This window comes from Venturia canescens, chromosome 9 (assembly GCF_019457755.1).
Source record: "Venturia canescens isolate UGA chromosome 9, ASM1945775v1, whole genome shotgun sequence".
Classification (NCBI taxonomy): Eukaryota; Metazoa; Arthropoda; class Insecta; order Hymenoptera; family Ichneumonidae; genus Venturia; species Venturia canescens.
The window spans coordinates 9,747,785-9,771,831 of NC_057429.1; the positions used below are offsets into that span (position 1 = coordinate 9,747,785).

Sequence of the window (24,047 nt, forward strand, 5' to 3'; positions counted from 1 at the left end):
GTTGTAAATTCATTTCGAAAATGAATAAACTGAAACCGATTCCGAGAGAATCTTCACTCGATTTTAAAATAAACACGAAAATTCGTTAACCACGTAGAATTCAGCGTTGTTTTCCGTTTATAGAGTTACGTTCAATCGGTTTTGTACATTCGCGATCAAGAAAAAACGATCCACGCCACTCCGAAAAAAAAGATCAAAACGAGGAAGAAAATTGTGGAAAGAAAAGATATATTTTCTTTGGAACAAACCCGTCAATTTCCTGGTGGAATGGCTCCCACCTACATACACATACGTTTTATGTGTACAAGGCAATTGAGCCTTTCTCTGTTTACTCTCGATAGTGGCGATCGATAAGAGGAGAGCGATGCGTGAATAGGATCGGCGTGAGCGAGCATCACCGTCGTAATTTATATATAGGGCATGTGTACAGTTCACCACAGTGACCCACATAAAGGTGTGCTGCTCCGAGTATCCGTTGCAGCACGATTGAACGCTTTGAATCCAGCAGGGGGCGAGGACGTAGATTCTGAGAGGAGATTAAATTCGATGTTTCGAGGCTCACGAAGCTTGTTGATGTGAATATTTCGACGAGAAAATGGCAGCATTTTTCTCATGTTGAATAAAAAAAAAAAAAAATAAAAAAAAACATTCGAAAATATTGAAAATTTGTTTGTTTTCCTAACGAAATTAGAGGTCGATCGGAAGGCGAGGGACCATGCACGAACTCTCGACGATCACGGTGGTCCACGACGAACGCTTCGCGGTAACGATGTTGTTTTAAAGGGACCACCGAGGCTAGGGGAGAGAAGCGCAGGTGGCGCGAACGAAAAAATAACGGGGGAGAATCCATAAAGATCGCGAGAGCTCGGTGAGGACGCGATGCACTCGAATCCTCTTTTATTTCGGTCCTTTTTTTATCCAGTAGAACAAAAGTGCCCTCGAGACTCGACCAAGGACCACGGCGGTGGAGATTTACCAAGGACGTTTCCGGCGACGGGCACGAGGTCGTAGATTTCGTATCGCACTTGCGCCTTATTTTTCAAGTATTTCAATAAAAAAAAAGGGGGGTATAAAAATATAAAAATGAACAGTTTTGTCACTCGACGTCGGAGTAATCGGGAAACTTGAAGATTTTATTCGAATTTTTAACAAATCGAGAGATCTTTTTCACTGATCGAGCTTGCAGAGATTCGAAAAAACTTTTCAAGCTCCCGCAGCGGAGCAATATCGAGGAATCGTTATTTTTTGTTTTAATTTTGAAGAATTTTCTCCGCAGCGTGTACACCGATGCGTCGAATATCTCGGATTCGTATCACGTAAAAATGTTTTTTCCGAAGGAACATACGCGGTGTATGATAAAGTCGTGAAGCGAGTTTCGAAAAAGATCTATAAAAACGGAAGAGAATATATAACTTAAGATATTCCGAGATCGTACGGCGAAAATAATTTTCGTGCCTCGCTTCGTAATGCTCTCGCGAGGAGAGGAGCAGGTCCGAGATTGAACGCGATTGAAGCGCGCGGGGCCGCGTGAGAACTCGCGGGATTCACGTACACCACGCGTAAGTTATAAATAAGAGAAAAGAAGCGGCAGTTCGGGGGGCAAGAGCAGGAGAAAAAAATAGTAGCCGAGCTCGGAGGCGAGTTATTAGCATAACTGGCCTAAGCGAGACGAGAGCTCGGACTAATAACACTCGAGTGTGGAAAATGCGAGCTCTTTTGGTCCGCGCCGTTTGACGACGACGACAAGAGTGGGGAGCGAGTTGGAAACGAGTGTACGAAACGAGTTGGCGCCTCGTTTAATTGGCAGGACGATGAGCTCTCAAGAACGTGCATAAATACGCAATAAAACATATAAAATCTTAGCTACGTATGCATATGCATTGAAATGTACACGGCATAAGAGCGCACGCTCGTGAAATAATGTGCATAAAACTATTCGTAACGAGAGGCCCAAGGAGCACACGGAGGCGTGTACAAATAACGAGGCATTGACGCAATTATAACTTCCGTAAATTTATGCTCACGGAATTTCCTTGCAATTTATTTAGCCAACTCAGCGTTTAATAAGATGCCAATCACATGAAAGGGGCAACGGAAAACAAAAAAACAGTCGCTGTCATGCCTTTCCGAAACAACTTTCAAACAAATCGAATTACGTTAATTAATAAATTCCAATTAAAGTAGTTCGGTCGTTCGATCGAGTAGGGTGGAGGTCCACTTTTTTTTGCGGTAAATTTAAGGTCCCCTAATAAGCACACTTCCGGAGCCTCTTACGGGGCAAAATTTTGAGTTATATTTCGCATTTACAATTTTGAGTTTTTAACACGCTACCTTGTGAGAGAACTTACAATAATATTAATTGTGAAAAAATTGCATGGTGTTCGAACTTCGGAAAAGTTTGTATCGCGAAGAAAATTTATTACAGGTTCCGTTTCTCTAAAAAAAAAAACATTACCTTACGAGGCTTTTAAGAGAGAAAACATGAAAAAATTTGAGTTTTTGACGCGTCGAAAACGGATGTCGGTCATTACGTTGGGCTTCTGGTAACAGCTGATTGAACTTCGGGCAAATTCGCGGGAATCGTGCGAATTTCATGAATTTTTTTTTTTTTGAGACTGACTCACGTGCTTTCATTCGTCCAGTGTAGCTTCGCTTTTTTTAACGAAACGACCATTCCTTTCGCACAACAAAAATGTTTCCTAGGTTATGTGTGTATTTAAAGTGTCAACTAGCCAAATTGAAATATAAATTTATTTGCCTTTTGTGATATTCTTAAAGCATTTTATTACAATCTTGTGACAAAAATGTTCTCAATAATGTAAGTGTTTATTAATTTGATTAATAATTTAGACTTGAATTTAATCAACATAAAGTAACTGCGTGAACTTTTATCGGTTCAAACCGATAAATATTAATTTATATTTCGGTGGATAATTAATAACATCAACGGATATAGTTATGAATTCCATTAAAATGACGAAAAATGTGAGGAACGTGTGCGACGAGGAGGTGGAAATATCGTCCCGCGCGTAATTCCCGCAATAACGAGTAAGAAAACGGATCTTCCGATCTACAAAATCACCGGCATTGATCACTCGGCTGCTCGGACAAGGGGTCGGAAAGGGGTCGAGGAATGAGAAAAGGTAGCAGAATAAAGCAAAGAGAAAAAAGGGTGCAAAGCTCCGGGCGAAAAGCCGCGAGTCTCCTCGCCGCTTTCTCGTTAACGTTCCATCGGAACTGATTGGCTCTGCTCGCGGTGGTGTTTTTTGCAGGAGTTTCGGTCCTTTAATCCCACCAGCGATCCTCTCTTTTTTCTTTCTTTCAATTTTCCATTTTTGTCTTCACCATAAACTCGTAAAAATCCGAGTAGATGAACATCGCACGCGAGAGCCGGTGGCTGCGAAACCACGCGCGCGCGCGCAAGGGCCACGAAGCGAGCCGAAGAAAAAGGAGAAGCGGGCGAGTGAAGCAGAGGACGAAAGAATAGATGAAAAGAGGAGAAAAGGAATGGGGAAGCGAAAAAAAAAACAAATTGCCCGCACGGGGAGAGACTTTCTCTTCCGCCTCGCGATAAGGTGGTGGACCTCACACAAACGCACACATTTATTTGCAGAGGCAAAGTCGCGGGAGCGCGGTGACCACGCGACGCTCAGGAACAAACGAGGCTTGCATGCATAAAGGGAAAAGGCTCGCATGCATATCGACTACATCGAGAGTCATAAGGGCGTAAGAAGCGCCTCGTTTTGCCTCGAAACTCAACCAACTTTTTCCCTCCTTAAATACATGTTTATATGTGCATACGTATACGGCTTCTATTCGCTCGCTAGTCCTTCGTTCCCACATACACGTACCTTTGCATAAATAAATACGTACGTTCGTGCACGTGTGACAAAGCCGACAAGAGTGTGCACCGAACGAAGCAAGCCTTTTGCAGGCGATCCGTAGCCAATGCGCAAGCTACCACCCACGTTCGTTTGCCTCCTGCATTATGTGTACAGAGGAAGCTTAGTTGCACGTGAAATCAGTCGGAAAACTCTGGACGTCAGTTTTTCAGAAGTGACAACTTTCTACGTTTTTTGCTTCCGGATCGAATGAGTTCGATCACGACATCGAAGATTTTTCACATTTTTTTCTTCAACTTTCAAATCCTTGCAACTGTCGCGTTTGTCTCGACGAAGATTTTCTTTTTAGAATTTATGAGATGGAAAAAACGCGCGTTTCCCTGATGCGCGCAGGCATCGATGGTCGTTCGATATTGAGAGATATTCGCCAGGGAAGAAAGAGCGGACGAGCGAGACGAGGAGGGTCGAGGTGATAAGACGAAAGCCGGAAAATACGAAAAAGCTTTTTACCGGTTTTCACAGAGACTTTATTGCAGTAATAAGAGAAGATAACAAGGATACACGTTTATCCTTTGATTTGTACCGGCGCGCGCGCGGCATGAATCTTGTTGATAAATAATCAATTGGCTGAGATAATTAATTGGATGATTAAAGTCAACATGGGAGCGAGTGAGTTTTATTGATTTATTGCAATGTGTATTTAAACGAGCGAGAAACTCATTGAGCAATCGTCGAGAGGCTGCATCGCGAAGAAAAATGAAGAGGAAAGCGTTTAACGAGAGGGCTAAAAAAATTGGGGGAAAAATGAGACTAATTTATCGAAGGAATCGTGCTCGTATTCATTTTTATTAAACTCTCCGTTCATTTCTCTCCTCCTTAGAGGCCATTAATCTTTGCCAACTTGGACAATCTCACCGTAGCCTAAATATATGCACAGTTAAACGTGTGTGCCTCGCACGTTTCGACGTTTCTTCCGCGTTCGTGTGCACACATAAACTCCGAGACTGTACACATCGAGATTTCTCAATTGCTACTTCTCGCCTGTCAGAATTAATATATGCACCCACGTAAACGATCGTCGAGACGCGTCTTGGGCCTCACGAGTCTAATTGACGCTTCGGTTAGGCTCGCTCCTCTCGACTCCGTACATCGCTCGTTTGCGCGACTCTCGTGCTTTCGCCCTCCGCTCGTGCGGCGCACCTACGCTCCCAATTATTTCACTCACTTTTAATTCATCGCTCGTGGAATTTAATTTATAGATCAATATACCCACGAATGTATTCCCCCGGGGTCAAGCTCCGGCACTTCCTGATGCTGTAGCAAACAGAGACAGAGACAGAGAGAGAGCGGGCGAGCAACAAAATACGAGAACTCCCCGACGCGAGGGCGTTGTAAAAAGTTAGAAAACGAAATGGATTTTGACAGCAGGAGAAACACTGGAGTTTGTGGCAAAACGGGCGAAGGTATTGTAGCAAAATACTAGAAAAGAAAATGCGTTTTCGTTGTTTTCATCTCGTTGGGAGCAGCTGTCCGAAAACACGTGCATGAATTATACGCGCGTCCGTATACGGCCGCGCGCGGAGTCTAACGAACTCGAAGTGTTTGTCGCCTGGAAGAATTTTTCATCGAGAGAATAAAAAATAAAAAAAATAAAAAAACAGAAGGATGGAGCGCATTAACGAGAGGAAAAAAGCTCGAAAAAAGGAGAATCGGAGGTTCGACAGAGCGATCGATTGCACGGGTCAATGGCGTCGAGATACACGAGCGACGATAAATCGAGAAAGAGAATGAGAGAGAGAGAAAATATGGGCGGTGTAACAACCAGCCGCAGTCTCGAGTTGTGCAGTTCGCGTCTCGATTATCACGGATTCTTCCACTGTTGGTAAGCGCCGCCACAGCTCTTTTTCCCATTACAGATACATTACACATACACACAGAGGCACACACAGCCACATAAATATACAAGTATACGGATGTATGTATAATTTTGTAACGAGTTGAATTGCGAGCAGCAGAAACGCGTATTCGAGCGGCTCCGCGAAGAAGTAGCGGTTCACCGCAGCCCCTTAAACGGGTGCTCGCTGATTTATCTTCATATCTATATACAACCATGGAAATATATAAATAAATATAAATTTGTAGATTGTACGTTCGCGGCCGAACAGGCTAATTCGTATTCCAGCGAATCGGGAGCCTCGCAAAACAATAAAACGAAACTGTCATTAGAGAGACAATCTTGCAGAACAAAATAATAATGCTCGTAAGGCAAGAACGTTTCGCGAGTCGTCGGAGACGATTAGCTGCTTGTAAATTCCCCTTCGAATGAGAAATCATTCAGAAACGTCAGTGTCAGTTAATATTGAATTAAAGCCCGCGACGCGGCGACGACGACGCGCGACTAAATGTCGGCGATAAATGTGCGAAGCGAGACTCGGGGATCGGGCTCCAAATTCATTCGGAATCACGATTTTCTCTCGCTGCGAACGAATCGCAACGCAATTGTTTTTCGAAATTGGGCTTTTTCCTACTCACAAGATTTTCAAAGGGCCCTCAACGACGTTTCCGCCAGCAAATCCATATTCGGACAAATCTTAAGAACGTTTTTAGGAATTTATTGCTGCCATTTGAAGATTGTCATTGCGACCGGCCGGTGGCACCGGGAAGAGTTACCAATGCTAATAGCATCTTGGTTCAGTGGTTAGGTGTAGTACAACATGCGGCAATGCAATCTGAGCTTGTCACATCAATATTCATTACGGTGCATCTCGTCCGACACGCGGTCTGTACGCGTCACGCTCATACATCCCCATTCATTTCAGTATGGACACATGGACGTGTGCGCCGATATTCGCTGCATCGGAACGTGTGTACGCTTTTTCTAACGTATATAGATAGATAGATCAAAGAAGAATAATTTCGCAGCCACGTGCAAACCAAAAGCGCCGCTAATACTTCCACACACCCACCGCGCCGATGAAAAGGATCTCCGGCCTCTCGACTACGATCGAGGGCCTCGTGCCAGCAGCAAGTGTGTGCTACACGTGTTAAACGTCCACTTTGTACTCACGTCTGCCTCTCAACGCGGCACACTCTCCCTCTCTCTCTCTCTCTCTCTTTCGTCAATCGAATCACATGCTTACAGAGAATCAGCTTCCTCGATCCAATCTTTGCGAATCTGAATTCAATTTATTCGCTCGCATAGTGTTGTTCAAAGTTTCCTCTTTATGGGATATGATTGAGTGGGAAAATCGAGTCAATTTACACTCTTGAGGAGCAAAATTGTTGAGGTGAACCAACTTTTGTCGAGTTTATGCTCCAGAATTTAAGGAGATCATACACAGGAGAATCGTGTTTTATGGGTGTTTAATTTAGGTCGATTTTTGACGACTTATTAAATCTCTCACTCTATCTTTCAATTAATGTCAGAGTTATTTATTCAAAATAGTAAATACGTTTGTTCAACTTATCTTTTGGCGAATGAAATTACACGCCATTACGGAAGGTGAGAATCACGAAATCAAAATAAACAGAATTTGATCAAATTCGGTGATAACATTCTTTGATATCAAGTATAGAAATACAATATTTTTCAAATTGTTTTACACCACATGGTTATCGAATAATTGAGCGTTAGTAAATTGAAATTCTCGTGCACGAGATGTATAACTGTATATATGTAAACTCTATGCGCTTATATACACGTGAACTTTAGAGTTTACAATTACTCGAGAGCTATGTGGTAGAAAAATCTAAAAAATTTATCTTGTCTTATATATTTTTAGAGAATAAATTTACCAAATTTTATTAAATTCTTGTAATTTTGAAATTCTTCATATTTTCAACATGGTTTAGCCTGGCAACATTGTATCGTCGCGATCCACCCTCCTTAATTTAACGGGGATCCATCACTGACTCAACTCAAAATTTCATTCATTTTTGGCAAAAATACTAGAGTTTGTATGTAAAAAAATCGCTTTAGAGAACAAATGGGTCAAGAAAAAATTATTAATAAAAAGGCAGAAAAAAAAGCCGAGAAGAAACAAAATGCTGAAATGAGAAAGTGTGAGGTGATACGAGTGCTCATTACCAATTTCGTTCAATCTTTAACGTAATATATGTTTATTACTAGTAAGATAATCGTCTCGAATATTTTCCACAGACCTTCATTATATGCATCATTTTTATTGTGTGATAAACGATTTTTTACGCATACTTCCTATAACCCTGTGTTTATATTTAAAGACGTTTATCTAAATAACCAATAAGACGAGCCCCTTAAAATTTGATGCGCGTGTCAGTCGACTACCCATTTAAGCTCCAAGTAAATTTCAAAACTTTCTTAAGAAAATCGTTTCGTGCATAAACTACCTTAATTTTACGATTTGTAATCGAATCCTAAATGATATTTCGTTCGATCGATCGAGAGTCGAGAAGTCGATCGAGATTTTGACGAGAGTCGCTCATTTCAATTTTAATTTCATTACAGCAAAGTACTCGATAATTGAATTCGTTTTTCTTGGTATGTTTTGCTCAATGGAACGAGTTCGACCTCGATGAGGATTAACACATATTTTTCTCATTAAGTTTTTTTTTTTATTCTCGGGCATTATTACACTCCTTTCACTTATGCACACACTTTTGTACCGCGAAGATTGCACGTTTCTTCGAGCATATCAAACATGTGCAATTTAATAAGGAAAATATATTTATATATTTTTTTTTATTTTTAATTTTTTTATTGGAGTCTGGATAAGCTGAATAAACTGTAAAGTGAATTAAGTCATTAAAGAATACGCGACCGCGTATGGGCTTGTGCGCAATATATAAATTGTGCGAATTACTTTGCGGCCCCCGTTGCACTCTCATTCGCTGTCTTTTAAGCCGCGGGTCTCAATTAACGCCCGTTCAAAAACGGACGGCTTCGCTTCATTTATTTTTCAATGAAATGTGCCTCGAACCCAGAGCCCGAGCAAGTGGACAATGGAGAACGGAAATAACTGACGAATCGCAGTATTAATTTAATTCGATTTTTTTCCCCTATTGACTAAAAATTAAATTGATTGCTAATTCCAATTTTCCCTCACGTTTTTAACGAAATATTCTCGCTAAATACACAGAGAATACGGATCCGTATTGTATAGTTAGAAATATATCATTTTTCTAGAATTAATTTTCAAAATATTTAGCCGCCGATTGCAAACACCACAGTATTTTTTGAATTCTCCAATTTTTATTCGCCTCCCTTAGATTCTAAACAGCTTTATATGTCGATGGCAAAAAGTGATGCACCTCAGAACTATATATTTCGTTTTGTTTTCGAGTTTTATCCATCACGTCAGATTAACACTTACTGATAAGTGGAAGTGTGTATTGTAAATCACAAATTTTAACTATCAGCATAGTAAATTCTATGATAAATACACGAATATGATGATGATGATGATGATGATTAAGTTTATTTGCCTTAGGGACCTGTTAGGCAATTGAGCAGAAAAATAATAATCCAGCCCAGTTACAAAAAATTCTGAGCATGGATAATGCGTAATACAATGTGTAAAATTAAACTAACTTACAATTGAGTAAAAAATTGAGTAATATGCACCGAATACGTGTGACATTTAACCATGCATAGAGTTTTTCTTCAGGGCTGCTCGAACATACTTTACACCATAAACATTTGAAGTGACTGAAAATATTTTTTTACTATGCTTATAGAGAAAAAGACTTTTGAGCCTTTTGAATAAAAAGTGCGGGTATTGGTCTTTTTACTATGGTGGATAGAAACAATTCTGATTACTGCTCTTCGAATTAGTGCTGTCCCCGAGATACTATATTCCTGGTACTTTCATCTAGACTTTCGGCCTCGTCTTCTCGGTGTGCCGTAAGTATTTATCGAATTTTTAAATAAATTTCCAACCAATTATTCACTTAGATATTCGGAGCTGAGCTTATACTGAATTGATAGTTTCCTCTCCCACGACTCTGTCTCGGATCAAGCCGTTCGTGTGAACGAATTTTCTCGAGAAATTTAAGCTGCTCATCGATTATTTCCTGGCGTCTTTTGGTCGAGGAGCTGACGAGAAGCACCGCATGATGTCACACAACATGCAAATACCGAGAGCAATATAATAATATGTGTACTCCCTGCTGTGGTGTGTTGGAAAGAGTTTCAGGGATGATGCGCGGCAACAAGAGATATATCGTCGTGCGAGCGTGGCGAATCAATTTCATGCAAAGGTCGTTTACGATCTCTTTACGCATCGGCTCCAAACGAGAATCCCAAGTGGCAATTTTGTTGCTCGAGAATCCAACCGGTTGTCATAAAAATGATGAAAAAAATACGTGAAGAAAAACAAAACAAGGAAATGGAAAAACTTGGAAGCGCCGACAATCCTCGGGGCTATAACGTGACAAAAAGCGATCCTCGTGGCACCTGCCAGCGCACTTTGAGCTCGTCTCTTCATCTCGAGAAAAAGCAGCACTAAAAAATTCTTTCGTCTCTTCGATTCACGGGAAATTCCGAATGTCCTTATCAATTATTTTCGACGGTTGAGATACGAGCTTAAAACACGAATAAAACGGACAATTCAGTTGTCAAGAAAATTAGTCACTTGAAGTGTGCCTAGAAAAACTTGAGTTCAAATTGTCGAGCAAAATTTCCTATGCGCGTTTTCCACCATTTTTAAAAAAGGGTTAAATTCAGTTTTTTTACAATAACTTGGTTCTCCGTCGAGATAAGGAAATTTTAATATAATACTTTTTTGTTACTTTTTTTACGTTCTACAATTTAGATCCTACACATTTTGCACCTACCGTTCATCATTCTTGAGATATCGGACGAGAAAGTCTAAAATTCAGGTAGTTGAATTTGTTTTTTGCTGTTTTCTCTTTTCCCGTGATAGATATCAAAGAAATGTTAGACATCAAACATGTAGAGCATGTTAATACCTACAATTTCGTTTTTAATTTTTTCTGTTCCGACAAAAATTACGACTCCTAGCTTGCCACAAAGTTGACGACAGCGTGCCCGACTCTACACTGACGATATTTTTTGTAATCTCGCACTAACTGAATGCGCGATTTTTCTAAAAATCAATGGAGATTCGTAAGAAAAGTGAGTCAGAAATCGTTTTTTTTTTCCCCCATTCTTCCATCAACAATTTTCCTTCGAAGCGTGTGTTTAAAAAATAAAAGTTTAAAAGACCCAAATATCGCACGTAACGTTTTGCAGTAATTCTCGCTGGCACACTCGTAAGTATGAAAATAATTGTTTAATTGTAGGCTTTGAGGCGGTGTTTGACGAGTCAAGAGGCAGGATTTCCACGAAGTGATCGTTGATGCAAGGGAGTCAGATTGGGGGAGAATTCAAAGTGGGTTTGAAGTAGGAAGGGCGGGGGAGGGGGGGGGGGCGATTTGGGAAGGGGAGCACGAGGATGCGAAAAAGATGGGAAAAGAAGGGTCGGAGATGTAACACGTCGAAAAAAGGAAAAAAGAGGCGAGATGACGGTGTTCGTTCTCGGAACAACTATTTCGGCTCGTTTGGGAAATTAGCGAGCTGGTGGCCTCGAAAACATCTCGACAAACGTGTCGTTTGTCGGAGATAAAAAACAAATTCGATGCTCCGAGCTCGTGCCGTCGCGTTGACCAATTTTTTCTTACTGATTTTCTTGTTTTTCTCCAAATATCGGATCAAAGGAAGGCCTCCAAATGGCTTTATTCGTTGACGAGAACGACTCTAACGGCGTATGAATTCGTAGCCATAAAAAGAAGTGAGAAAAGTGAAAGATCTCTAATGTCAAGGCAAGAACGCAGCGACCTCGCGCCTAACCTATCTTTCGACGGAATTCCAATTCTAATTAACCGATTGAACGTTTGAAACGCCTGTTTCATAAGTCCGACTTTACGGAATCTCTCGCATTACCATGCTAATTACGAATTTTTCTCAATGCCTCCACAAATGAGACGCCTCTTTTTTTCTCCCTCGTTTCTTCAAGCGGAACCTTTCACCCACTCAATTTTTCTACGACCGCGAGGAATTCGTAAGTGAGAAATTATCCGAGATAATATCTCAGTGTGAGGGAGCACGTGCGGACAAGTGTGAAGAAAAATGCTTCAGGAATTTCCGTGCACATTAATGGAACATCTTGTAGCGGAGGAAAAGTCGTTTTTCCATCTCAATTTCCAGGTGGACATTCCGTTCTGCATATTTATCATAAATTGTCGATGTTTTTCGATCTCTAATCGTTGCAGCATTAACGTTTTCTCGAAATGAAGATACAGATGGAGAATATTGATGTGGCCGAAAGGTCTGCATTCGTAATCAAGGCTCGATTGTCGTTTCCATTGGATTAATCGATTTTTTATCGAACGAAGTTCGTCGTATCGAGGGAAAAGGAGACTTGGGGAGTAAATTCGCGGTGAATTTCGATTATAATTGGCGCTGAGCAAGCGTCACAATTTGTAGGCGAGCAAAGAGGCAAAAGCGTCGCGACGTCTGGTCTCGATTCATCGTGGTATTTGCGACGTCGAAATAAGTGAAAAAGGAATAATTAAGGTGAGCAGAGAAAGGAGAAAAGGGGGTTGAAAACGGGGAGGAAAGCTGAGAAAAGCCGTCTGCATGCCGGAGTTGTTTTTCGTTGGCCGACAGCCAAGGGGCCCATCGCGCGCGCCAGAGTCCTTTGCCTCGTTTGTGCGTTTCCGAGCTTTCCATAGGAGAATCAAGGTCCGCAAAAGCGTTTTTCTTTCGGGGCTCCTCGCAATCAATCCGTCTTTGCCCTGAGGAGGATTCCGCGGCAGGTGGGTAGAAAAACGGAAATTGGACTGTATTTGGAGCGCATGCACGTGCGTGAATTTCCGATAAATCATTGGTCGCGGCAGTACAGTTCAAGTTGAATTTGCAAATTCGACTAACTTTCAGCGGCAATCAAGAGAAATGCGCTTCGTTCAACCGCACTCAAACTTTTTTCAATCAACGTGTTTCCAGACAGAGTTGCAAAAGCAAACGAGCCTGAGGTCTGTATTTCAATCAATATTTTTTCATGCTGCTCTTTCTTTTTTGAAACAAAAATATAAAGAAAAAACAACAACTGTTCTCACTTATTTCGTGTATACAAACGACGGCGGCCTCGAGATCGGCTGTTATTACAGCGCGCTTCTGCTTTTGCAGTCGTGACCGGTTTCCGAGTTTCTACAAAGTTGTTGGTATATAATAGCGCGCCTCGCATTATATCCCAGGGCGAGAGGGGCTCGAGAGGCCCTTGTCTCCCGAGGATACTCGATCTGTTGAGAATCATTTCTTTTCTCAGTGTCAGTTTCCGTGTAATCTTGATTCGGCTCTTAAATCTTCGAAAGAGCAATTTTTCGAAGTTTCTCAATGTTTTAAAAAACTCTCGTATCAACGGTGGATGATATATATTTCTGTCATATTTTCGATCGAGATGAGATCATCAGAATAGTGTATTTTCGTCGTTGAAATATTTAGGGGACTGAGCCAGCGCGAAATTCCCCGAGCAGGATCTTTCCGACTGAAAATAATATTTGCCTCCCCTTTCATCTGCTGAATCTCACGCCGGTGTTGGTTCGTGAAGAATAAAACGATTTGAAAAGGCCGGAAAAAACGGAAAAGGGGAATTGGGAACGAGAAATAAGAGGAACGAGGGCAAACGCGATGGAAGAGGACGCGCCGAGAAAATTCAGACTCACACGTGCGATCGCGAGCGCGAATCCCGGGTGGGCATATCAGAGAATGGGATTTATGCCCGGGGGTCCCGCGCGATGCGCACGCTAACGCCCCGCGAGTTTAATACATCGTGCCTTTTCATATTCCCCGTCCTCATTTATGTGTACGAGTGATAATACATAAGCACATATATCAGTGTAAATATCTTCGTGTACGAATAAACGCAAGTGTGTATGAATACACATATCCATAAACGAAGCAGCACACACGTGCTCTTATCTAATCGGCATAACGATGGGTGGCAGAGTGAGAGGGAGAGCTGCGGAGAGGCAAGCCGTTATCTCGACGTATACACGGTCTACATAACACCTTGGAATGGTAGGCAAAACTTGGTGAAGAAAAAAATGCGGCGAAATATGAATCGGAGTGGAAGGCACGTTTCGGTTATTTGTCGTAAATAAATTTGAGTGTTTCGTTTATGTTGATTGTGATTCGTTGATAAAATATCGTTTTTCTCAGCAGCCACGAATCCGGGGACTCGAGTCGAGATTTGAGGATTATTTCTCGTTATATGAAATTTAATTTATTAGAAATGACGTCGCCAGTTCGGCCTCGTTCGGCCGAACAAACACATTTCCGTCGGTTTCCGCGTAAGGGACAAAATTTCGGTGCTCGGTTATGAACCCTTCGAGATAGCGCCCCGGTGCGCGGTTGCACGTTCGACGCACAGGGCCGCAGAGCCACGCACATAGACACACGGACGCGCGAGTAAACGAAACCGCAGTCGCCCTGCGCAGGCTACATGTGTGCGGAAAGGGGTCGTGAATTCTGGCGAACTTAATATTTGGTCGGTGCTCGCGCAAGAGGAGGACGAGACGCCGTCTGCCTTGCAAATTTACGGCGTGACGAGCAAAATGAAGGGTTTAACGGAGAGCTGAGAAGCGGGGAGAAAAAATAAATGAATCGGGAGCTGCTCCAGCGTCGCGCCGATCTAAATATATGAATGAGACATTCCGCACGACCTTCGACGCATGGACTAGGCTGAACGTTTCCAATAATCATCTCTGCTGCATCCCAATTCCAATGCGATTATATACGCTCACTCCCTTAATCATTATTCAGGCAATTTACATCCTGCTCCGAACTTTATCACGTGCAAAAATGGATCTCGAAGAATGAAAACCCTGTGCGAAATTCCTCTGATAATCCCAAGACATTTCAACGAAAAGTCCATTACCGCGAGAACGAAGATCGCGGATCATCGAACCAAAACCGAACTCAGCCAAATCTCTTGGGGCCAAAATGACCGAAGGCTACTCAAATTCTCCAACTTTAATAAAAAAAAAAAAATAAAAAAAAAAGAGCCCCAGAACGGCTATTTCGAGGATACGCAGCCTCGTGATTTGTCACCCACATATTTTTATGACACTGCATGAGCATGCGTTGAAAAGTGTAAAAAAAGCGGTGCCGAACGAAAATAGTCGAGGGATACATGTGCAGGATTACTCAAATACGCGTAAATATAGAGAGAGTGAGAGAAAGAAAGGAAGAGATGAAGGGGATGCTGCGGTGAATCAGGGTACTACCTCAGTGGTGGAGCCGTGACCGTTCATCTTGCCGTCACCTCTGGTACCACATTACCACCAGCTCGGGACGCGCTTCGTTGCTCCGTAGATCGTTCGTGAGATTCCCCGTCGACGTATTCTTTTACCTCTTTTGCAAAGCATCCGTGTGTACACGGGGACTTGACGCACACTTGGAGAGCGCGGCGAGAAGCGACGATCTCACGAAAATTTACGAACGATTATTTCCACTCGCGATATACGGAGCATCTTCGAACACACACGCACAGGGACGCACGCACGCACGCACGCACAGAATAATACGAATGTGTATATCCGTATATTTATTTAAGCACTTGGAGTTTAAAGGCTCAAAGCTCGCTCTGAAGAATGCATCCTGTTCGCTCCCAAAGTCCCTCCCTAAGCCCTCCCTCGCAATCCTTTTTCTTCGTCTCGTTCTCTTCCGCGCGCTGAAATACCGAGCTAGTGCCAATCGTTACTCGGCTCTTTTTGTACAGCTCTTCTCTTAATAGCGGCTCGAGATGAAATCTCTCTTTGCTTGCTCCTCGATCGAAAGGTGCTTCGCGTGGTAGTAGTATGCAAGAGGACTGCAGCAGCATGGCCAGAATTATCGGGCTTCTTGGGTCAAGGCCACGACACCTTGCCCATCCATTTTGGCACTCTCGCTCTTTGCGCCTGCCGCATAAAACCATAAAATCGTGCAGTATATTACGTCTGCGTGCCTCCCCCCCGCCCCTCTTACTTCGCCGTTTATTGTTGTTTTTCCTTTTATTATTTATGCGCTTTTTACGGGGCGAACGAGATGCAGGATTTTTGAATAAATCGAGAGATGCTTTTTCCTGATTACTCCAAGTCGTTATTTATCGACAACGATCTTTACTAGCTCGTATCGATCGCTCCGATCTTCCGATTAATCTGCGAGTGCGGCAAAAAACATTAATAACGGTTCGTGATTGCTGCTTGTTTCTCTCTTCGCGTTCTCGAGGTACTTCGCATAGGCGAGAAAGTTGACACTTGCTTCGATGCTAGTACAACACACACATCTGGAATTTCCTTTCAGAGCCCGCTCTCTATTCACAAGACTCTTTCGTTTTCTGTTCAAGAGTCTTTCTCTTCTTATGTTTCTTCTTAGGGGCGCCGCGACACGAGCTGAAAATCGTTGGAAATCCACGAGGCCACCGTTGCTCGAATCACTGCCACTTGCTTGTTTGAGAATTTTGATAAATCTCCGAATTCATGATTCCATTGGGATGCCAAGAACTCCCTTTCGATTTCTTCAACGGGACGATTCACGAAAATTCCTCGTCGCGAATTCCAAAGTACAAACGACTCGAACGATCGACGGGATCGAAGCGAGGCCCGGACCGAATCGGGAAAACCAACGTCTCAAGGTCACAGACTTCGAACCCGATTTAAGATGAAATTAAGTTACCGAAAGTCTCCCAACTCGGCGCTACTTTATTGTCGTTCGAGCGTTTGAAAAAAGAAGGTTGGTCTTTGATACTTTGCCACGTCCACCGCGGCGGAGCGCTCTTCGCGGACTGGATCCGGCGAGAGATGGTTGTGCGCGCGCGAGCTCCGTTCGCGGGCGCGAGACCGGAGCTTTGCCGCTATCTCCTCGGCGTACACACTTGCGTTACTATATATTTATATACGTCGTGGCAGGTATACACACCGGTAAAACCAACCACGTACGGACACCCCACAAAGCTACGTTTTCCGGTTGCCCTTCGCCGCGTCTATGAACGCACTACAAAACTATCCTCCGCGCAGTTTATCTTTCGTATCCATCATCCAATCTATTTATTTTACTAGTAATTATAATTACTGGCCGGTTATCATTCAATCCAATTATCTCGCGTATCCATTAAGCACACATATAAATCATTAATTGCGTAATAACTGCTCCGGACTGGAGAACCAGTTGTTTTTACAAGCTCGGCGGCGTATCCGCCAAAGAAACAATATAAAAGTCTCGAGAGCTTTTTAAGCTAAGATCATTTCGTTCCTGAGCGAAAATCGTATCGTGAAATTCATTCAACGACTCGACTCCTTAATTGGATGTTTCCATTCATTTCGTTAAAAAATTAATATAACATTTTTCGTGCCCAGATTATTCAGCTTCGGCGCATTGAACTAATAAATTCAAACGGAATGTCAAACTCATTTGGGTAACAGGAAAATACGTACGAGGATGAATCGAAAAAATAATTCCGTGCTCCCGGGAGCCAATCGTATGCAAAACATCGATTTTTTTATTCCTCGAAATGAAGAAAAAAAATTATATCCGATTACCGAAATTATTAGTAAAACGATTTTCAAGCTTGACGGGGGTGAGCGCGCAGGGAGCGCCCTTCGCTTGTGCACGAAACCGATGAATTATTACCGACCGTTCGTCGTCAAATTTTTTTCGAGGAATAAATCCACGTCAGTTTCAAAAATATGCATTTCTGACAAAGTCATGGTTACAGGAATTGTTTATATCAATTTATGGCATCATTTTCGATCATTTTTAGCTCCCGCGACTGCCCGCAGGGCCAAAAGACGGGAGTTATGCGTTTCACTGCGATCAGTGGGTGGGGGGATATTCCTTTGTCGCCAGTTTTCTCGAAAACGGTGATAGTTGTCTTGACCAATTTTGTGCTTGTCCTTCTGTGAGTGGCAGAGAGTGTTCTAAAGCCAATTTAATCAAAATCTATTGAATATTTTTCTTTTTAATTGATATTTACGCTATACTCAGTTTAAATATATCGCATCATATTCGACTATCGACTACTTCACGCTGTTCTGGATCGCCTTTCATTCAGCTCTCAGCTATTAGCGATCCGCACTACCGATGGCGGCGCTCGTGTCCCACGGAAATATGGCGCTATTGAAGTGCAATTTTGGACAACAATTATGCATGATTTTTATTAGTTTTTTTTCCCTAAATTATTTCTGGAATTAACGACACTAATGCAAAAAAAAATGCACCACTGATTTGTTACTCTTCCAATTTTTTTTTTCTATTACTCAACCCATGAATCGAGAAGTCTGCTATTTGTTGTGGACACTGCATGTGAAACGGAGAATGCAAGCTGATGCGAAGCTAATAAACAAATTGAAAAACTTGACAAAATAAGAAAGGCTTATTGTGGGCAGGACACTGAATTGTCGGATATTCAGTTCACAGTGATGTTACAACATTGTGTCACATTTTTGGACATTTTTTCTCGAAGTACATGTTCAAAATATACAGTACTTATTAGGACAGTTAATCATTCATTTTTTTCTTAGTACAACGTGTACAATTAATACGACGATCGAAAAAAAAAATCAACAATTTCATTAACTTTTTTTCATTCAATAAGACTGATTTGATGGTATTCTACAAAAAAAAACCAAAAAATAACGATTGATAGGCAAAAATAAAGAAAGAAAACTCCCGACTGAAAAAATTATATAGTGTATTGAAAAATATAGTGAAAACGAGAAAATATCATGTAAAATAATAATAAAAATTATTGGGACTGAGAAATCGTAGTGAACTTTAAAAATGATGAAATAATAAATGTTTTAGTAATAAAAAAAATGAGTGTTCGAAAAAACAACTTTGTAAAAATAATGTTTTAAAAAAACATTTAAAAAACTCCCGACTGAAAAATTGTATAGCGTATTTAAAATAAAACGAAGTCGAGGAAAAAAAATGAATGTTAGAAAAGAACAATATTGTAAAAAAAGGATATGCGTTTCCAGAAAATGATTTTAAACTCTTTTTCTTAAGAAAGTTGCAGTAAACTTTGGAAAGACTGAAATAAAAATAGATTAATAATAAGATAGATAAGAAACCATTTATTACAACTCCCTCGAGATTCGATTTTTATGGTTAATATCGATTGATGGTAGTTAAGTCATTTATATATGAAAATAAAAATTTTAATATAGTAATTGTCGAAGTTGAATGATTGTACAAAGAATGAAGGTGATAATAAAACAAAAAATTTTATAACTAAAATATGTTATAATCATAATGGAGTTTAATATTTGTCAGGAGAAGTCTCTAATCAAATCATGGAGTAAGAGTTAGAGACATCTCCCGACATTTTTAAATGTTTTTTTAAAACATTATTTTAGATTAATTATTGCAAGACGAACTGACAACGACGTAAATAATGTGCCCATGATAATGTGCTTCGATTGGCAGCAGCGCCGCACAGCTAGCATATACGCGCCCCGTTCCTAACCTCAAAATCGAAGTGTTTGTTTCTCGACCGCATGAACATCGGTCCGGGGAAAGAAAACGTTAAGGTAGCTTGTGGCGTTTACGCTATTGCCACGTTTCCGAGGCCTTATATTTTGTGTGCTCAATTTTTGGAAAAATTCGCGATTACAATGATTAATAACTCTGAGCCAGTATTGTAAATGATTATTTTCGGGGCACAAAAAGTTAGTCCGATGTTCCACTTAAGTGTACCTGTTTTTTCAACTCCATGGCATCGATTTTTTTCTAAATATAACTGTACTGCGGATCGTTTTGAAATTTGACAGGTTGATTAGCAAAGGGATGATGAACGTTAACAAAAAGTTTCATCCCAGTGAGGTCGTTTCGTCCTGATCCCACGACAACAACCTTCATTTGAGAGAAGGAAACGACGTACGAAATGCCGAATGAAAAGAATGCGAATGAGTCGAATTATCTTCAATCCGTAGAAAGCAAAAGTCGTGTGCCGCTTACTAAATTGCGGACTTACGCAAAAATAGCAAACTCCATTTTCTCTCGTTTTATATTTATAGATGATGAAAGAAATATATAGTTCCACAGTGAGATATATATTTGATTTCGAGATACGAGATTACTGACCGATCAGATTACCATCAAGAAAAGGATATGAGAAGACGATATGCCACACACACAGCCGCGTATATCCACCTCTCTCGATACGTATTATATGTAAATGTAAATAAATGTGTGCACAAATATATCTATATAAAAGAGAGGAAACAGCGAGGCTCGTGCTGCCCCTATCTCGCTCCGATTTGCTTTATTTTCTCCACTTTTGCCGATTCTCTTTCTCTCTCGTCCGTTCATTCATCTCTGGTCTTTTAGTTTGTCTTTCGTGATCCCAGGGAGCGAGCGCGGGCGATTGCGACTATAAGGAGTTCTAAGGTAGCGTATATACGTGTAGCTATATATCGATGGGGGGATCCCGTTATTACGTAGATCAGTTACGGGACGAGCACGAGATCGACTTGATTTCCCTTCCGTGTCTCGGGAAAAACATCGATCGTAAAGCCTCACGGAAAATAACCAATGATGAATAAAATAATAATTATAACCTCGTGCACACGTATTTGCATGGAGAACGTGATTGCTTGAATTAGGAAGCAGAGGAAGAAGAAGAAACCGAGGGGCACACACTTTCGTAACCTGGGCATTGAAATTCCGATGAGAAAAGCGTATGAATAACCACCCGGAGAAAACGGATCCGTTTTAACCACCGATTACAAACAGCATAGTATTTTTTGAATTTTACAATAATTCTTCCTTCCTTCAATTCTAAACAGCTTTGTGTCGATAGCAAAAAGTGATGCACGTCAGTGCCAAACTTACTGATAAGTGGAAGTGTATTGTAAATCACAAATTTTGACAGTCAGCCTAGCAAATTCTGTGATAAATACACGAATTTGCACCGAATACGTGTGACATTTAACCATGCATAGAGTTTTTCTTCAGGGCTGCTCGAACATACTTTACACGACAAACATTTGAAGTGACTGAAAAGATTTTTTACTATGCTTATAGAAAAAAAGACTCTTGAGCCTTTTGAATAAAAGGTTTGGGTATTGAGCTTTTTACTATAGGTGGGTAGAACAATTTTTATTGCTGCTCTTCGAATTAGTGCTGCAATCCAGTACGAATATACTGTCCCCGAGATACTATATTGCTGGTACTTTTCTCCAGACTTTCGGCCTCGTTTTCTCCGTGCATTACGAAATCGTAAATGACGAAAAATAATTCAATCATTCCCTTATTTTGTGTCGCTTGACCAACGATTTGTGTGTGTACGAATATTCGATGAATATTCATCATGTTCATCGATGCTGATCGCCGAACAATTTACTTGAAATCACTACTCTTTCTAATTTATTTATTTATGTAAATACGAAAGATACCGTTGCAAAAGGGGATCTCCAGTAATTTGTAGTAAAAAAAACTAGGATTGAATTTTCCATTAAATCGAACATATTCTCGTTACGAAAATGAGTCGAAGTGGCGAGCGAATATCGACGTCGTTTGTTCACCGCTGTCCCGTTTAGCCCCGACCGTAAGATCGTGTTTCTTTTTTTCATTATTTCAATTGGAATCGCGGCGTATTCTCGTATTCGCGGAGATGAACGGGTCGGGCGACAGCGCTTCTTCTCGACGTCTCGAGCGGGCAAAGATCTTCCCGAGGACTTATTTACCCGGTCGTTTGCAAAGCGATCTCTCTATATGTATGTAAACTTGGGTCCGAGAACGGGGGAGAAGGGAAAGACTCTCGCACCTGATGTCAAGCTCGTTCGTCTCGTTTGGCACGAGTGTCGCGAGCGATCTCATCGGATGAAAGAGCCAAGCAGAGGAATAGAGGCGAGGAGAGATGCGCGAGAGGCTCGTGAAGAACGCAGTCACATAATGGACGACGTGGAGTCTCTTGCAACTGGATTTTTATCGGGATATGAGAGAAGCAGATAAACTCGCAACGTATATAGTATCGAAAAGAGATCTCTCCCTTCTCGACTTTGGTATAGTGTTTCACGCTTTCCTCCTCCTCCTCCTCCTCCCCCTCCTCCTCCCCTTGTCCGCATCTCTCGCCATATTTCTTCCTTAGCGCTTTTCTCCATCTCTCTTTCTATTTTTCTCGGTCTCCACCGCTTTCCTCATTTTCCCGTCTCTTTCTCTCCTTCCTCTCTCCCCGTTTCTCTCTCGCTGTTTCATAGCAGAATGAAGAGTTCTCTCTCGACGAACTTGCCGCCGGTTTACCCGGTTCTTGTTCGCCTGTTTACGATCCTGGATGGCCGAACATCTTTTGCCCCCGCGGTGGATGTATGTTCGTGTGTACGATCCCGTACGTGGACGACGCGCGCGCGAGAGAAGCCAGTACCCGGGTATGGTATTCCCTCTCGCGCTTTGTGCCCATGTGATGCTCTGGCTCTCGCGAACCTGAGTCTCCCGTCCTCTCGAACCTCTCTCTTCCTCTGCATCTTTTCTCATCCTCATTTCACTACATCGCGCTCCCTCCCTTCTTTTCTCTTCTCTCTTCATCCCGGTGCTCTTGGATTGTAGACTTGATGGCTACGAGACGTGGAATCGCCACTCTCGTGAGCCAGCTATCTCTCCCGGTGAGCAGCACAGAGCGAAGAGGAGACCTGCTCCTGTTTGGCTCGCCCCAGGGACGGTCGATGGACTCTCTCGTAACGCATACATCTTACGGATGAGCTCTCGCACCCCCTCTCCCTCCCCACTCTCGCTCTCTTTCTTTCTCTCATCGTGATGCGGTAATTGGTCGTTTCAGTCGATCAATCCATGATTGCACGAATTTGATGAGCGATTGAACGGAGAGAACGAACCTTTGAGCCTCGTCCACTCTTAACTGTGGACAGATTAAGGAGGCACGGACAATTCATCTCGGTAACTGCGTTATAATAAACATCGACGAATAAGTGTCTCGTTACTAAAGTTCATTCTATACTGCCATTTGGCGAAAGGAGATAACGAGAAAAATGCTTGCTCTAGGCCCGCGTCAGCATCTTCGGTTAACAAGGACGTTTCACCCGGACTTTTCGACCCTGACTCCCGTCTCATCTTTCGCCCTTCGCGGCCTCTTATTTTTCATTGTTTCTCTCCGTCTCACTCTCTCATACTCTTGCTGGCATATTCTCATCGGAAGAGTGATGAGCGAGGCGAGGTTCGCGAAACTGGACGAAATACCTCGCGCCGTAAATGGACGTGGAACGTTACGGTTCTCGAGAACATCTCGCGCACAAGAGATTGTCCCCGATAGCCGCGCGGGATGGCAGCGTTTCCTCGTGTAATGCGTACAACGCTGTCGTCGAAAATTGAGGATCGCTTTGAAGAATTCGCGGGGGGCCGGACTAGCAATTTTCATTATATGCTTGTTTTCGCCTAGGAGTTTCTGGACTTTTCGAATTTCACTAATTTTCGACTCTTGCGACTAACTAGAAACTCGTTCTCATCCGACTCGATTGAAGTGATAATGGAATAATGGTTTAGAAAGCTGTCGAAAAATATCAATCACGAAGCTCACGTAACAACCGGGATGCGAGAAGAGGAGCACGTGATTTTTCACGTCTTGAGGATTCTCGTATCAATTTCAAGGAAGGGTGACGAGAGAAGCAGTCTCGAGAAATCGTTCGATCATCGCGAACGATTTCGTGCTCGAGATACGAAGCCACATGTCTGCGATATATGTGTATACAAGAGCGCAACTCGTCGTCACCGGATGACATGGAAAAATGAAAATCGTTCTCGACGTTTGTGAGCAATCCGATAATAATCGGAGCATAGCAATCAGAAAAATCAAAGTCGAAGAGATAAAGATTGTTTATTGAAGTAAGAGAAACATCGTTAGCCTTGATATCGCGCTCGTCGGAGCGTTCGAAACTTTGATTATTATTAAGCATGCCTCAAATCGAATACGAACTTTTGTCATCGTAAAAGCGATTCTCGAAAAGAAGAACGACAATAATCCCAATAAATAAATAAATGCGTTTCTAAATTGTTTAAAACATGTTATCAAATAAATAAACTTGTTGTTTGATAAATGGTTTATTCTTTGATTGGTGTTGAAAATGAAGATGAAATATAGATATAAAAGAGAAAAAAAGGAACAAACGAAGTAAACAAGTTTATTCACTTGGAGACAGTCTTTTTTCGTAAAATTGTGAGAAAGAACAAAAAGTTTA

At 41.9% G+C, this 24,047-nt stretch overlaps 1 protein-coding gene across 9 annotated transcripts in view; it reads right to left on the bottom strand.

Annotated features, from left to right (window-relative positions):
• The window catches only part of by (blistery), a 176,148-nt gene that overhangs the window by 80,654 nt on the left and 71,447 nt on the right, over positions 1-24,047 (bottom strand). Inside the window, exon 1 of one of the 9 annotated variants that reach the window (XM_043427627.1) lies at positions 15,108-15,473. The exons of the other annotated variants lie outside the window; for them this stretch is intronic. Within the exon in view, the coding sequence (XP_043283562.1) occupies positions 15,108-15,134 (27 nt within the window). The 5' untranslated portion in view covers positions 15,135-15,473. Of the gene's footprint in view, positions 1-15,107; positions 15,474-24,047 lie in introns of those variants that run through there. 9 annotated transcript variants of the gene reach the window in all.